Source organism: Impatiens glandulifera, chromosome 1 (assembly GCF_907164915.1).
Source record: "Impatiens glandulifera chromosome 1, dImpGla2.1, whole genome shotgun sequence".
Lineage (NCBI taxonomy): Eukaryota > Viridiplantae > Streptophyta > Magnoliopsida > Ericales > Balsaminaceae > Impatiens > Impatiens glandulifera.
Window position 1 is genome coordinate 25,753,315 of NC_061862.1, and position 17,956 is coordinate 25,771,270.

The 17,956-nt window shown below is 33.8% G+C and overlaps 2 protein-coding genes across 2 annotated transcripts; one reads left to right on the forward strand and one right to left on the reverse strand.

Annotated features, from left to right (window-relative positions):
- The first annotated feature begins 237 nt into the window (after positions 1-237).
- On the forward strand, positions 238-849 carry LOC124921698 (YDG domain-containing protein At5g47150-like). The gene has a single exon (XM_047462391.1). It carries the CDS (start codon positions 238-240, stop codon positions 847-849), a length of 612 nt encoding a protein of 203 aa, XP_047318347.1.
- Positions 850-5,536: 4,687 nt separating this feature from the next.
- Positions 5,537-7,614, reverse strand: LOC124921708 (vegetative cell wall protein gp1-like). The gene is made up of 2 exons (XM_047462400.1): positions 7,541-7,614; positions 5,537-6,038 (listed from the first exon to the last, which is right to left on the reverse strand). Exons 1-2 carry the CDS (start codon positions 7,612-7,614, stop codon positions 5,537-5,539), a joined length of 576 nt encoding a protein of 191 aa, XP_047318356.1.
- Between the last annotated feature and the right edge of the window lie 10,342 nt (positions 7,615-17,956).

Here is a 17,956-nt window from a genome sequence, read left to right on the forward strand (position 1 = left end):
TTGGACTCATCTAATTTTACCAACGACCTCCCATCAAACAACAAGGACTCAAGCCTTGTTAGAATCAACAGTCGACTTCCACTGAAGAAAAGAATATATCATGTTTCCAAGTTGGAAGACTACCAAGTAGTAACAAAACAAAGAAGACAAAAGAGACAAATTCAAAGTAAGACTTCATTACTACCCATTGCCTCTACTAATGTTAATTCTAATATTGACCGTGAGAGAGTGCTAAAGATGATAAGGATTCATAAAATTATCTATGATAATTTATTGAATGAGGATAAAGGTACGAACACGAGGGATAAGACTAGGCCATGCACAAGAGCTGCAAACATTGTTAAGGAAAAATTTTTCAAATGTTTACCGATAGTTGGTGCTATCCCGGGGGTAGAAATAGGTGACAAGTTCAATAATAGGACTGAACTTTCCCTTATAGGCCTTCATTTGCCCAAACAACCTGGAATTGCCTCTAATTCCACTACAAACAATAAATGTGAGTTTAGGATATGTGTATCAATAGTTGCTAGCGAAAATGATTATGAGAATGACATGAAAGACCCCAACTATTTGGTCTATTCTGGTCATGGAGGATTGATAAAGAAGAATAAGGGAGAAGGGAAGGATCAAAAACTGAAAGGAGGCAACTTGACTTTGGCGAATAGCAAAATCCAAAAAAATGAAGTTAGGGTGATCCGTGGAAGAATGGAGAATGGGAAGAATGTATACATATACTATGGGTTATATGTGGTAGAAGATTGGTACAAAACTAGAGGGAAATCTGGGAACTTGATTTACAAGTTTTGCTTGAAAAGAATTCCTGGACAGCCACCTATACAAAATGCCTAATGGTGTTAATTATGGGTCATCTTAAGAAGGGTTAAAGATATACTTCGATTTTAAGGTATATGGAGTTGTTGTAATGTCATTTGGTACCTAATTAGTAAGTACTGAATGCTTAAATGTTTATTAGACCAATGTCATTTTCTTTTCTTTGTTTGGAAGGAGTTGGAACAATATATCTTACATTATTAGTTGTTCATTTGAATTTATCTATTTGTCATGATCCAGCATGTTTTATCTTGTGTTTTATTATTATCTTATTTATGTGAGTTGGAATTACATATTTATTATTATTATTATTATTATTAAAACAAACATATTTAAATATATTGACTAAACAAATATCCCAAATTCAAAAATTCAATTTTTAATAAAAACTTTATTGAAAGGGGACCATAGTTCTTGGGGAGCTAGCTTACTAAATAAAAAGAAAATCAATCTAAAAAATCAAGGTTAAAACTGAAGGAATATGATTAATATATTTTGTAATATCAAAATATACTTCTAAAAAATCATTTCTAAAACCCAAAAACAAATTAAGCCACTAGTTAGAGACATAAATAACATACTAAATTTTCATAGTAAATTTTGAGTCCCCAAAATAACTATTTTGGCTATTCAAATAATGAAATTCAAACAAGGTATAATAACTTTATTATAGTTGGAAATAAATCTTGAAAACAAATTTAGTAAATCTGGGACACATTAATAGGCCATATTTATTTTCCAAAAAAGAAAAATTAAATTTAGTAGATCTCCTACTCATTAATAGGTTACCTTTAACGGAAATAGAAAACAAAATTTAATAAAATATCTATATAGGGACCTTAATGTAATAGGACTTTTTTTGAAATTGATTATGTGAATGGTCAAAATATATATTTTGGGGCTCAAATTTAAGTTACTTGATTAATTTGGGGTTCAAATTTCTAATTCTACAGTTTTAAATTTTCAAATTTGGACAAATTGAGCCTCTAACGGACGTAAATATCCGTCAAACTATTTCCACGTGGCTTGTGTTTTAAAATTCATAATGCCATCTAATATTTCTTTTCCCGCGCCATTTATATATTTTTAATTTTAAAAAAATTACTTTATGATTTTCCTCAAAATCTAGAATCATTTTTCACATTATATCAATTTTAATATATATATATAATTCGAATTGTTTAATATGAAACAAATTTTCTTTTGACCCGATAGTTAATTAGGATGAAAGGCAACACTCAATATTGAGTCTTTTAATTTTTATCTTCTATAGTTGATTAGAAATCTTTATATATTTTAACTTTTTAGTTACATTTTATTTATTTGTATAAATTCATAATCTTATAATTATAATCATATACATAATATAAATTCCCAATACATAGCAGCTTCTTTATTTAATCTTATCTTTATAATTTTATATTTTACACTCTAACCGATTTCTATTACCGAGTTATGGGTCTTCTACTAATGGGTCTTCTATTTAGGTTTGTGGGTCTCGGGGTCCAATAAATATAAAATACAATTGTGTAATTGTTTTTATAACGTAGTTAATGTTTGTAGGTCTGATCCATTTTGTCAAATTTTCAATTTTGCAGGTCATTTGATTGAAACTTGTCTACGTCGTCAAAATAAAAATTTAACAACACACTATGCTATGAATATAATAAAATTTTAATTCCTCTTTGAAATATTTTCTCATGTTCACTGCATTAGTTTTAATTAATGAAAATAATTATTATTATCTTTAAAGTAATATACTATTAAATAATTATTATTATTTTTGATTTAGTCTTAGGTATAAACTAGATATTTTACACTAAATATGGACAAAATATTAAAGATGTGGAGACCATTCTAACGGGTACGTGAGACATGGTGACGGTAACTAAGCATCGAATCTCTAAAGAATCATTTTTTTGAATGCGTTAGAAATCTACATGCCAAAGTATTTATTTTTCCAATTTTGTGGGAAAAATTAGGTAACGAATGTTGGTTACAAACTAGGTTTTAATCAAGGTCTAATTCTACTATTTCACCTACCTATTGTATGATGATCTTAAAATCGTGATAAGTAGTCGGTCTGATTAGAAAATACATATAAAATCCAGTCATTTATATTTTTGAAAAACGATCATTTATATTAAAAATGAAAAAAAAATTGTTTAAGCATAAAGACAAATCATGACATGAAAAACAAAATAAAAATAAGAAAAAACGGTACTCAATAAGTTATCGAGCTCGTAAATCCTCGAGAAGAACGATTAACTCCCCGACAGACTCTACTGACTTTCATACTTTCATGAACGAATCTCAGAAAACGTCATTATAATAGTATTATGAATGATATGCATCAGACGACTACAATCATTGAAAGTTCGACGATTTCTCTTCAACCAGATAGTCCACCAAAAAATAATTGGGATGGTAACCCAAATATGTAGGTCTTTCATATCATTCGCATCAATCTAAATTTCTCAACAACTACCTAAAGACTCGGGCATCACCCAATTAATCCAAATAATATTCCACAAAAAACTTCAAATACTAGTCACCCCTCGACAATGCAAGAGTAAGTGAGTTACTGATTCAACCTCTTTGTGACACATACAAATAATCATAATATAAAAAAATTTCATGCACATATCATCCGTTATAATTCTAACATGAATAATGTTTCATTCAAAGAATGAGATCTTTGATAAAAACTTTAAATACTAGTCACCTCTCGACAATGCAAAAGTAAGTGAGTTTCCGATTCAACCTTTTTGTGACACATACAAATAATCATAATATAACATTTTTTCATGCACATATCATTCGTTATAATTCTAACATGAATAATACTTCATCCAAAGAACGAGATCTTTGATGGAATCTTACTCCCAAAGTATTTCCCAACAAAGATTATATGGAATAATCTTAGACACAACTTGTAACAATGCCACACATGGAAACTATCAATATCTTGCCAACGCATAATGTCTTCCTTGGACAGTGACAATTGTTTGTGTACTACCAAATATAAAACTCTATTATGAGACGAAATCTTCATAATGTTTAATCTCCTTCTATATCTAATTTGGCTAGCGAAACCACTTGACCGAGAATCAAACATGTCATTAACTGTGACATTTTTACATATAGAAGGAAGAAATCTTAGGATACATCGTAGCTAGACTTTTGACACTACACCAAATGTTGTCCCAAAATTTAATCGAAGAACCATCCCTCGCAATGAATCTAGACTGCTCACTACAACTTTCCACGTAGAATAAATGTTACTCCAAATGCTACACCCAACTAGATAATTAGACCTTTTGGTGAACTAACTAGACTAATCATTACCATACTTACATTTAATTATCGATGCCTAAAGACTATTTGGTTACATTGCAAATCTATTACACATTTTTGATAGACTAGGCTTATTAAAAGAAATAAGATCTCGAATATCTAGACATCCTTGATCTATAAAACATTTAACCTTATCTCAACTAACTGGATGACAAAACAATGAGTTAGAAGATCTCCATAGAAATTTATACATTATTCTATTTATTTTCACTGCCACACTCTTAGGGAGAATTAATAACAACATCATATATGTGGGCATATATGACAACACACTATTAATGAGGATTAACCGACCCCCTTTCGGGATTTTTTTTATTTTTTCATCTAGACAGTTTGTATTCTATTTTAGTGATAATCAGGTCCCGAGACACCTTGGATCGTAATTTAGAACATAATGACATACCAAGATATGCTGACGGAAGATCACAAATTATGAACTCCAACACATTTGTCAACCTCATCCTTCTTCTATTCGAAACATAATTTGAAAAAAAGATGTCTGACTTATTAAGATTAACTCAAAGATCAGAACATGCATCGAATAACCATAAAAATATCTCGAAGGTGTTTAAAATTCCTATAGGTAGCATGAACCATGCAGAGCATGTCATCAACATAGAGCAAATTTTATATGGTAAAACGTAATCTTCTTGACCCACAACTCACTCCAGTGATGAGTCTTGAGCTTTCTATGAAAGCCATCATTTTTAGAGAGCTTCCATAACAACGACGAACAAAAAAAAGAGTGGATCACCCTATCTGATCCCTTTAGAACTCTCAAAAAGTTCATGAGAACTCTTATTAACAATGACAGAAAACGTAACTGTCAAAAGACAAAATCTAATTCAATCAATCCATTTTCACACTCATTCTCATTTTATCCATTACATCAAATAAAAACATCCAATTGACATGATCATAAGCTTTTTCAATGTTTAGCTGAGTCAATGTACTCATTGACTATTAATACGGTATCATAGATTTGACAACATTTGATGAATGTCATCTGATTATTAGATATGACAGTCTTTAACACTGTCTTTAATCTATTGGTCAAACATTTTGCGATTATTATCCTTATAGTTTTTCTTACCTTATTTTTTCTCATTCTCTACAACTATTCTTCTTCATTTTCTTCTTATAATATATATATATATAATACAAAATAAAAAGTGAATGATAATTTAAGTTAAAATAATTTACACGGTCTATCCGTAAATCTAAGTTTTTTAAACTTTTTTTTATAAGGATGTCGGTTAAGTAAAAAAGGAAAAAAAATAAGAAAAGAAAAGTGGTAAAGGAAAAACTAGAGGCAAAGAAAGAAAGAAAAAAATAAGTTTTTTTAAAACTAAGTCGTTGAGCTAGGGGTGAGTCTGCTCAATCTCATGTGCTCACTAGGACTAGGACTAGGACTAGGACTAGGACTAGGACTAGGACTAGGACTAGGACTAGGACTAGGACTAGGACTAGGACTAGGACTAGGACTAGGACTAGGACTAGGACTAGGACTAGGACTAGGACTAGGACTAGGACTAGGACTAGGACTAGGACTAGGACTAGGACTAGGACTAGGACTAGGACTAGGACTAGGACTAGGACTAGGACTAGGACTAGGACTAGGACTAGGACTAGGACTAGGACTAGGACTAGGACTAGGACTAGGACTAGGACTAGGACTAGGACTAGGACTAGGACTAGGACTAGGACTAGGACTAGGACTAGGACTAGGACTAGGACTAGGACTAGGACTAGGACTAGGACTAGGACTAGGACTAGGACTAGGACTAGGACTAGGACTAGGACTAGGACTAGGACTAGGACTAGGACTAGGACTAGGACTAGGTGCAAAACTAAATATTAAAAAACAAAATCATAACTGAATATGTACTCATAATCTTTTTCATTTCTTAATTTTAAATTTAAAGTGACTTCTTAAAAATTAAATTAGAAGTTAGTCTTCTTTGATTATTTTAATCTCTTCATAATAATTTTAAGTCAAAACGTTTTTATACTTCAAAGGTTTTTCCATATTTTTAATTGAGACTTAAAATTAGGGGTAGAAAATTATCAATATTATTTATATATCGAAAATATTATACCGCAAAATATCGAAAATATCAATTTTTTGGTATACAAAAAAATGTAAGGTATATATAATATCGATACCAAAATATTTCGAAAGTGTTTGGTTATTTTATCATAAGTAAATATTAATGAATGTGATAGAAACAAGCTTGATCCAAAGTCTAATAAGTGTTTTTCATTGGTTATGGTAATATCGAGTTTGGTTATCATTTTTAAGATAATTAAAATCGAAAGATCATTCGTAGCAGAAACGTCATTTTCAATGAGCAGGTTCTTTACAAAGATTGTTTTGGGAAGTCAAATGGTTATTCCAAATTAGAAGAGAATGGTATGGTCAATTTGAGAGATTTTTCAATTGAACATATACTCACTATCGAAGAATACCAAGGTATTGTTGAAGAAAATATCGTTGAGAACGTGGTCCCGTAGGCAAATCTGCAAACACTGGTTATATAGTTGAGAAGATCGTCAAGAAATCAAAAATCGGTCGAGTAATGGTCCTCATCTCTAAACTATATTTTTTTGGCAGATAGAGGCGTGCCTAAATGCTATGATAAAGTAATACATTCCAATGAATTAGTTAAGTGAGAGCCTATTATGAAATATGATATAAAGGGTACAAGCTATGGTGTCTAGAAACTAGAAAGGTAATAATGAATCGAGATGTTACTTTCGATGAAACGCCTATGTTACATGTACATCCTCTATATCTTTTGTGATAAGGTTCAACAAGAATCTAGCACTTCTAATAATAATACTCAACAAGAATCTAGTACACATGTTAATTTTAAGAGCATATTAGAATTTGAACCTGTAATACTATTGTCAACTACACTAGAGTTGTCTTGTACGTCACCACTTCCAGCACCGCCACAATATTCTATTGTTACTAACAAGTCAAAACGTGATATTAGACCTTCTTGAATACTCAGTGAATTTGATTTATTCATGAATTGAGTATGGTAGAAGATATTGATTCTTATGAGAAACCTTTTTCATATTCTAATGCAGTCACTTGAAATGACTCTAATAAGTGGATGATTTCCATACAAGAAGTTATGGAATCTCATCATAAAAATGGTACGTAGAACCTCGTAAAATTACCCGTTAGAAAGAATGTTATTGGTTGTAAGTGTGTGTATAAAAGAAAGGAAGGTATATTTGATATTAAAGATACAAGGTTTAAAGTGAGACTAGTTACGAAAGGTTACAGTACAATTCTAGGGATTGATTTTACTGACGTGTTTTCTCTTATTGTGAAGCATACTTTGATTCGAGCATTACTTGGAATCGTGGCAATGCATAATTTGAAGCTTGAGCAGCTAGATGCGAAGTCCGCATTTCTACATAGGACATTTATATGCATCAATTTGGGATATTTATAGTGTTAGCATAAGAAGGTTTTGTATGTTATTTGAAAAAATCTCTCTATGGTAACAATCGCCAAGGTTGTGGTATAAAAGATTTGATTCTTTTATGATCACTCGTAACTTCAAAATAAGTGATTTTGATAGTTGTGTCTATTTTAAATTGGTAACGATGGATGTGAATTCGAGATTTTCTGTACAATTATAAGTAGCTCTTAACTATATATGCATCTAATCATATGTATTACGATTCTTTATTCCAATAAAAAGGAGGTTTTTAATGTGAGATTTTAAAACATATCTCTCTGTGGCACTGGTACTAAGTACTCTATGGTTTAGGGCTTTAGCAGGTCTTTTGATAGAGATTAATCATTTTTTTCCAGATGCATTAACATTCCCCTTTTTTCATTCTAGGTATTAACATGGAAAGGAATAAAGAAAATTAGAGATACAATAAAATATCCGTGTGAATAATCAAATTCCTTTTTCCCTTTTTAGAAAAAGAATAAGGGAGTAAAGAAAAAGAAGAAAAGTAGATTCAACATTTGCGAAACTTGAATTGAAGTTTAAATTAATATTAGATACAAAAAATTTAATAGAAGGAAAAGAAATAGATAGGGGTATCGTTTGTTTATCTACTCTTATACGTTGATGATATGTTGATAGCGGCTAATGATCAAAAAGAAATAAAGAAGGTAAATATGCAACTTGATAGAGAGTTTGATATGAAGGATTTAGGAGCTACAAAGAAAATACTCGGAATAGAGATTTCTAGAGATAGAGCAACTAGAAAATTATACCTAAGTCGGAAAGGGTATATTGAGAAAGTCCTTCATTAGTTCAATATGAATAATGCTAGTACCGTGATTTCTTCATTAACAACTCAATTTAAAATCTCTTCTACTATGTCACCTCAGAGTAATGAGGATATCAGGTATATGTCACGAGTTCCATATTCTAGTGTAGTTTGATCACTTATGTATGCAATGGTTTGTACTCGACCAAATTTGATATATTTAGTCGTGCAATTAGTAGATAATGGGAAAATATTGAAAAAAGCATTTGAGAACAGATCAGTGGATCTTACTTATTTGAAAGATTCAACGAATGTTCACCTACAATTTGTTAGGAATAGAGATGGAGTTGTTGGTTATGTCGATTATGATTATGTTGGCGATCTTGACAAAGAAGATCGCTTACATGTTTTGTTTTCTATATTGGCGGTTGTGCAATTAGTTGGAAAGTTACTCTACAAAGTACATTCACGTTGTCTACTATAGAGGCATAATACATGGCCATTATAGACGCTTGTAAAGAAGTTATTTGGCTAAGAGGACTATTTGGAAAACTCAAAAAGGATTTACAGGACGAAAGTCTTTTGTGATAGTCAAAGTGTTATTTTCTAGAAAAAGATCATATGTTTCATGAAAGAATTAAGCACATTGATGTACGATATCATTTTGTATGTGATATTATTGCTCGTAGTGATATTGATATGAGAAAAATTAGTATTGTTGATAATCATGTTGATACGATGATGAAGGCGCTCCCCATTGCTAAGTCTGAGTATTCCTCGAACTTAGTTGGTCTTGGTTGTTGAAGCCTATAGGGCTTTTGGAAGAGGTGGAGCCTGTTATGGTTATTGTCTATATTTTGAAGATCATTTTTTCTTTTGACATACTAGCTCTGTGTCAAGGTGGAGTTTGTTAGATTATGGTGACTCGTATTGGTTTTGATTGGGGTCTGGGACTAGACTCGCGATATAATAAAATAAAATAATATAAAATTCTAACTATTTAATATTTGGTCCACTAGGCCCAGTTATATGGCCTATAAATATATGGTCTTAGTTAGAGTTTTATTCACACACATAATATTTGACATTATTCTTCTTTCTCTCTAAGTTATAATCTTCTATTTTAACCGTAGTGAATTTTTCCTCCTCTGCTTGTGATTTTCCCATCTTGAGTTTCCACATAAATCTTGTGTTATTTACGTACTTTTTTGTTTTATATTCATCTCTTCTTTATCTTGTTTAGTGTCAATCCTGTTTTTCAACATAGATTTATTCTGGAGGTTTAGATTCATCGTTTTTCCATTGCGTTCCTTTCAAGTTCCAGTTGATCGATTTTCTACCATCTCCACCAATTCAGATCCATTTCTAACACCCCATCCAAATCTATTTATCAAAAGCAACCGACAAACTTTCTATATTTTCCGTCACTTCAGATCCATTTCTTTCGTCCCATCAAAATCTACTCGGTATATACTTTTAGGTTACAAAAAAGTGGAAGATGTCAAAAGCGGAAGTGCATCCAACGCTATCCCTACACAAAAATAAATCTAGGTAAATCTTCAGTGTTTTAATTTCTTTCTTATTTTTTTGCTTCAATTTAACTTTTTATTCAGGTATTTTGAGTGTGATTATGTTTTATCTTATTATGAGGGGTATCACCACATGGAAGTTATCATCGAATTGCTTGTTTATTTCATTTATTATTGAAACTCAACTGAAAAGAAAAGGCCTCACGTAAATTATTTAGTTTCATATTGTGATGATGATGACGATAAATATAATGTGCAAGAGAGTATTCATGGTGATGATGGAGAAAAAATGAGTGCATTTAAAGTTTCTTTAACATCTAAATTTTGACGATGTAGTGAATAAACACGTTCCCTTCGAATTTGAAGGCAAAAAAAGAGAGTGTGGATATTAAATTGAATAATATATATTCAACAGAGACCGGAGTATAGGTCGAGATTAGTGATCTAAAACAGTCGGGATTATGGTAACGCGTTGGATATATGGGTTTTTTTGAAGTTCTTTTTATCTTTTTCTTTCTAGAATAAAAAAAGTTATTAAGAAGAACTATAGTTATTGGAAGCCTATATCTGATGTACCTCGTGTCCCTCAAGAAGAATGGTTTTTAGTTAGTAGACGATGTTGTGTGGTCATCTTGGTCGACGAACAACCTCAGGTGAGTATTCAGGGTAAATCGACACAGAACATGGTGAGACGGTAAGGAGAAATCAAAAGGTCAAATCGCACATCGGTCTTCAATCGACATTATTAGCAATCTATAAAGATGCCTCGGGTGTTTGGGTCCAAAGAGTTTATGCATTGTAACATGAATGATACAGGTGGTAGAGGGAGAGTCCTAGAAAGGGGTTGATAATCGACTAGACCCCGAGTCCACAATGAAAAGAAGGAGATGTTTCTAGCTAAAATTCAACCTATGTGGCAAACTAGGTTTGGAACAGAACAACCAGATCCTCGTAAGGCTGAAGCTCAAACCTATGTAGTAGTGGTAGGCACTAAGAAACATACTATGTAGGTCAACTAGACGAAGACGGTTCATGTCGAAACTAAATTGATCGAATTTCAAATGTTGGAGGCGCGCCCTAGAGTTATGGTTATTTCGGAAATTAAGAACGGAAAAAAGAGCAGTTGTGGTTGATTTGTTTCAATTAAAATTGTTACGTCGGGCTCTTCATACGTCGACTTAGAACCAGTGTGTTTGGGGCTCGGACCTAATGATGGCATCTTTTGTTATGGATTCAATTCTCATGGAAGATATGTTACTTTATGGAAAGAATTTAAAACTGTTGGGTCAAATTATTATAACAATTGAGATTTTGATGATTAAATGACTTATGAGTTTTGATGCAGGTGTATTGAATTCATATTTCATAAGACTTGGCTCTAATGAGGGTCATTAGACCGATTTGGCATTAGATGCATAAAATTAGACGTACAGTCTAACTCAACGGAGTTAGACGTGTAGTCTAATTAATGCATAGAATTAGACGTACAGTTTAACTCAACGGAGTTAGACGTGTATTCTAATGAATGTACAGAATTAGACGTACAGTCTAATTCAACGGAGTTAGACGTGTAGTCTAATGAATTCTTAAATTAGACGTATGGTCTAATAGATATGCGAAATTAGACGTGCAGTCTAACTCAGCGGAGTTAGACGTGCAGTCTAATATATTTGCAATTAGACGGACTGTCTGATATATTCGGAATTAGACGTGCAGTCTAACTCAGCAGAGTTAGACGTGCAGTCTAACTCAGCGGAGTTAGACGTGCAATATAATATATTTGTGCGAAATTAGACATGCAGTCTAACTTAGTGGAGTTAGACGTGTAGTCTAATAGATTGTGAATGATTAGACGGGTAGTCTAATTAAGTGAAAGTTAAATGTGAGTCTAACTCCTTTTATCAAGTCTGAGGTAGAACCGGAATTAGACGTGTAGTCTAACTTAGTGGAGTTAGACGTGCAGTCTAATGGTTATTGGATAATTAGACGTGTAGTCTAATTAAGTAAAAGTTAGACGTGAGTCTAACTCCTTCAGATTAGTCTGAGGTAGAACCGGAATTATACGTGCATTCTAACTCAGTGGAGTAAGACGTGCAGTCTAATGGTTATTGGATAATTAGACGTGTAGTCTAATTAAGTGAAAGTTAGACGTGAGACTAACTCCTTCAGACAAGTATGAGGTAGAACCGGAATTAGACGTGCAGTCTAACTCAGTGGAGTTAGACGTGCAGTCTAATGATTATTGGATAATTAGACGTGTAGTCTAATTAAGTGAAAGTTAGACGTGAGTCTAACTCCTTCAGATTAGTCTGAGGTAGAACCGGAATTAGACGTGCAGTCTAACTCAGTGGAGTTAGACGTGCAGTCTAACTCAGTGGAGTTAGACGTGCAGTCTAATGGTTATTGAATAATTAGACGTGTAGTCTAATTAAGTGAAAGTTAGACGCGGGTCTAACTCCTTCAGACAAGTCTGAGGTAGAACCGGAATTAGACGTGCATTCTAACTCAACGGAGTTAGACGTGCAGTCTAATGGTTATTGTAATTAGACGTAAGTCTAATTCTATTAGACCAGGAGGTCTAATAGACTATGTTATTAAAAGGGGATTTTGATTTCATTAGACTGAATTTCACAATTCGTCTAACTGAAATACGTCTAATGCTCAACTTAAGCAGTATGCTTGAAGCTAGCATTCACCTACCCACGTGCTATAGTTATACCCTACTCCTGCTCCAATTTCTAGTGATGATCAGTACAACAGTTATATGCAACCAACCAACGAATGCCACGTAAGAGAATTTTCCTCATATTACTTGTTTTGCAGGTACATCTCTGATGGAATATTCGGCGCACTACCAGTGGTGTACAGCCACGATTCTTGTGCTCAGAACCTGTTGTTTACAATGGAGGTTTTCTAATGTAAGAGTGCCACGTATCTTTCTAAAAGATTCGACCGTTAGTCTCTGCCCAGTATTTAACAAAGCTTAAGGACAACGGACAATCTGCCCAACATAATGAACAAGCAATCTGATTTTACAGAGAGAGAAACCATTCGATCATCTTGCTTACTGAATTAAATCCTTTGAATATTGTGAAGCTGCTTTCTAATTGTACTGTGTGTGAATCAAGAGAGAGCTAGAATCAAAAATACCTTTAGCTGAGTGATATTCTTCATCTTGTAATTGAACAGAAAGTGTTATGTTCAATAGTGAGCTAAGTGTCTGTAAACTGTATTTGATTCGAATCATATTATAGTGAATCCTTCCGGTGGTTGGAAGAAGGGGTGACGTATGAGAGTTTCTCTGAACATCCATAAACAAATTGCTTTGTTCTTTCTTTTCTGTCATCTTTTCATATTTCATCTTGTGCTTCAAACCCAAGTAAACAATTCCGCCTTGAATCTGTTTCAAGTGTTTACAAGTGTTTGCGTAGAATAGAAAGCGAATTAAATCCCTAACAGGATTTCCTTCAAACCGTTTTTCATATGCCTTCATCCATAGCCAGACCCCCGTCTCTATCGATTAAGCCGATCCTATCAATTGGTATCAGAGCCTTGTTTCTATTCTCAAGCATCAAGAACCTGAAGCATGTCTATCATCAATGAGATCCCTATTTTGTCAATGGACAACTGCGAAAATTGGATGATGAGAATGCAAGCTCAGTTGGCTGCTCTTGATTATGATATGTGGAGCGTCATTACTGATGGCCCCATAAAGATTTCGAAGCCAAGAAGTGAGTGGACTACTACAGACAAGATGACCAACAACCTGGATAATGTTGCAAGGAATATTATGTACCAGTCGATCAACATGATCGTGTTCTATGAAATCAAGTTTTGTTCCTATGCTAAAGAGATATGGGATAAACTTAATCAGATCTACGGTACATTTACTCAAGCTAAGAACAACCAGAAAGCATTCATGTGCAGTGAGAATAAATCCAGATGGGCTGATAGTGATTCAGAGGAGTCTTCTGCTGAAAAAGAGAACGAAGCTGTAACTTGTCTAATGGCAGATGACTAATCTAAGGTAAATGATATCTCTGCACCAGAATTTACAAACGAGGAGTTAACTAATGCACTCAATGAAATGACCATTGAGTACAAGAAGTTAACTGAGTCCTTTTATGAAATGAAAGTCAAATATGAATCAACTGTTCTTTCCTCCAACAAAGAATCTGAATCAAACGTTTTTGATGAAAACTTAACAGAGATCTCATATGAGAATGAGATGCTCAAGGAACAGATTCAGACTCTCTTATCTGAAAACAAGAGATTAAACTATGTAGTCAGTGCATGGACAAGATCAGGAGATGCTGTCAAATATCAGATCAGCATGTTAAAACCTGCTGGATCTAGATCCGGTTAGGGATTTGATAGCAATGACCCTAATTTGTCATGCAAAAAGTCCAACTCATCTGACAAACTTAAGCCAATAAGCTTTGTCAAAGGTAATATGACTGCCATTGAATCTGATCCTATTCATGAAGAAGTTGCTTTAAAAAATGAAATAGTTTATGTTCCGCCGACTGTTAGCTGGCTTAAAAATAAGTTAGAAGCAGTTAATAAATTTGGCAACTTAAAACCTCACTCTAAGTCAAGGAGTTTTAAAAGAAAGTCTTCTTCAAAAGCTAAATGATCAGTGGCTAGCAGAAAGTCGTCTGCTAAGTCAAAAACATACGCATTAATCACGGCACAAAATGGGAAATTCATCAAAATAACTCAAATATGGATTACTAAGGGACTGATTGACCGAGGACCCAATTGAAAGTGGGTACCAAAAGATTATAAATATCTATTTATGTAGGTATAAATAAACAAAGGACTAGAGGAATCTGTGTGGTATCTTGATAGCGGATGTTCCAGGCATATGACAGGAAACAGACGGCTTCTCACTGATATATCAAATTGCTCTAGACCTAAGATCATGTTTGGTGACAAAAAGAAGGGTAAGACCATGGGTAAGGGTAAGATTATCCATGGTAATCTAACTATTAATGACGTGCTGCTTGTTGACAATTTGTGCTATAATCTAATCATCATTAGTCAATTATGTGATAATGGTTTGTCAGTAGATTTTCAAACTCATGCATGTCTAGTTAAAGACCAAGATGGAAACATTTTATTGACTAGAAGTAGAGTAGGAAACTCATATAAAATTAATTGGCAAAAAGAGTTTTCTGATCCTATGTGCATGATTGCTAAGAATGACCAGAAATGGTTATGGCATAAACGTTTCAACCATTTGAATTTTAAAACTATCAACAACATTTGTTCAAACAATTTAGTTTTTGGTTTTCCCAAACATCAGTTTTCAAAGGACAAGATATGCACTGCTTGCCAGTTAGGAAAACAGGGTAGATCATTGTTCAAAAGTAAAGGAAAATCACAATCCAGCCATATCCTAGAACATTTAAATATGGATCTGTTTGGTCCAATTCTTGTAAAGAGTATTGGAGGAATGAGATTTGCCTTAATTATTATTGATGATTTCTCTCGTTTTACATGGCTTGCATTTTTACTATCAAAAGATAAAACTACTGAAAACTTGATTAGGATATTTAAAGGAATTCAGAATCAGAAATCTTTAAATATCACGTGCATTAGAAGTGTTCAGGGAACTGAGTTCACTAACAGATACCTATCATCTTATCTCGAAGAAACTAGAATTAGGCACGAGTTGTCTAGTGCCAGGACTCCACAGCAAAACGGCATTGCTAAGAGAAGAGTGATAACTCTGAAGGAAGCAGCAGATCTATGCTTGTTGAATTAGATGTACCTCACAGGTTCTGGGCAAAAGCCATTAGTACTGCCTGCTATACACAATACTGGTCAATAATTAACAAACGTTTTGATAAAACTCCCTATGAATTGTATTATGGGAGAATTCCCACAGTTTCTTATTTTAAGATATTTGGGTGTAAATGTTTTATTCATAACAATGGAAAGGTTTATTTGACCGCTTTTGATGCTAAAGCAGATGAGGGATTCATGTTAGGATACTCATCAGTAAGTAAGGCTTACAAAGTATACAACAAAACAACACAGACTGTTGAAGAATCCCTCCGTGTAGTTTTTGATGAGCCTGTTGAGAGCAAATCTAATGAACTCATTGATCTTGCTGACAGACTAAAAGCGACTAGTCTTGAGTCTATAAGTGAAGAAGAAGAAACTTTGGATAAGCGGATGGCTTTGTCTGATCCAGTGACTGATCCGGTTGAAGTTCAACTAGACGTACAAACTCCTGTTCAACAAGAAGTTGAGAGTTTGGACGTCGCGGTATCACCAGTTCAGATGACCAATCCCCTTGGATCCAACTTTAGATGGAACAAAAATCATCCACCAGAACTGATAATCGGAAATCCTTTTTCTCCTTGAAGGACAAGACGTCAACTGATGGATGAAATGTCTAACTCTGCATTTATTTCTCAGATTGAACCCAAGAAAATTGGTGAAGCTATAGTTGATCCAGATTGGATCAATGCTATGCAAGAGGAGTTAAACCAATTCGCAAGAAATAAAGTGTGGTATCTTACTCCTAGACCAACTGACAAGTCAGTCGTAGGAACAAGATGGGTTTTTAGAAACAAGCTTAGTGAAGAGGGTTTGATCATTAGAAACAAAGCTCGTTTAGTTGCTCAAGGATACAGACAAGAGGAAGGTATTGATTTTGATGAGTTTTTTGCACCGGTTGTAAGACTAAAGGCAATCAGAATCTTCCTAGCATATGCATCATTTAAGAACTTTAAAGTCTTTTAAATGGATGTGAAAAGTCATTTTTAAATGGAAAATTAAGTGAAGAAGTATATGTTGAGAAACCCCCTGGTTTTGTAGATCATGTTTTGCCAAATCATGTTTATAGGCTTGACAAAGTATTGTATGGTCTAAAATAAGCTCCTAGAGCTTGGTACGACACATTAACCAACTTTTTGTTTGATCATGACTTTGTTGTTGGAACTGTGGATAAAACTTTGTTTAGATTTACTAAAGATTCTCACATTCTACTTGTTCAAATATATGTTGATGACATTATTTTTGGCTCAACTAACCCCAAATTGTGTGAGAAATTTGCTAAGCTGATGCATGACAGGTTTGAAATGAGCATGATGGGAGAACTGACATTCTTCCTTGGGCTTCAAGTCCGTCATCTAGAAAACGGAACTCTTATCAACCAGGCCAAATACACCAAAGAACTTCTAAAGAAGTTTGGCTTGGAAAACTTTTCTGCAACAGCTACTCCAATGAGCTCTCTTCAATTAAATTGGATAAAGATGAAGGTGGCCAAAGTGTCGATGTAACAGCATCGGATCCTTGCTGTATGTAACTGCTAGCAGGCCAGACATTCAATTTGTTGTTGGTGTTTGTGGCAGATTTCAGACTGATCCTAAACTCTCTCATTTCACTACTTCTAAACGTTTTCTTAAATACTTAAAGGGAACTCAAAATGTGGGACTGTGGTATCCGAAGGATTCCAGTTTCAATTTAACCAGTTTCTCAGATGCAGATTATGCAGGGTGCAAAATCGATAGAAAAAGCACAAGTAGAACTTGTCAGTTCCTTGGAGATCGTCTAATCACATGGTTCAACAAGAAGCAGACGTCGGTCGCAACGTCTACAGCTGAAGCAGAGTATCTTGCAGCTGGAAGTTGTTGCTCTCAAGTTCTGTGGATTCAACAACAGCTCAGAGACTATGGGATTGAGGCTGATGAATCTCCAATTTTCTACGACAACACAAGTGCTATCACAATCACATACAATCCAGTTTTGCATTCTCGGACAAAGCATATTGAAATTAGGCATCACTTCATCCGAGAACACGTCAATCAGAAGCAGATTCGTCTTGAACATGTTCATACAGATCAATAAACTGCAGACATTTTCACGAAACCCCTACCGGAAGCTAAGTTTTCTCACTTTAGAAAACATGTTAGGTCTTGTTGATCTTGATTGATGTGATTACGTGCATAAATGAAGGGGGGACGTATTGTTCAAAA

Coding starts and splice junctions, on each gene's coding strand:
- LOC124921698 (XM_047462391.1), top strand. CDS start 238: ATGATAAGGATTCATAAAATTATCTATGATAATTTATTGAATGAGGAT.
- LOC124921708 (XM_047462400.1), bottom strand. CDS start 7,614: ATGCGGACTTCGCATCTAGCTGCTCAAGCTTCAAATTATGCATTGCCA. Junction 6,039..7,540: donor CAAGTAATGCTCGAATCAAA/GTATGCTTCACA, acceptor TTTAATATTTAG/TTTTGCACCTAGTCCTAGTC.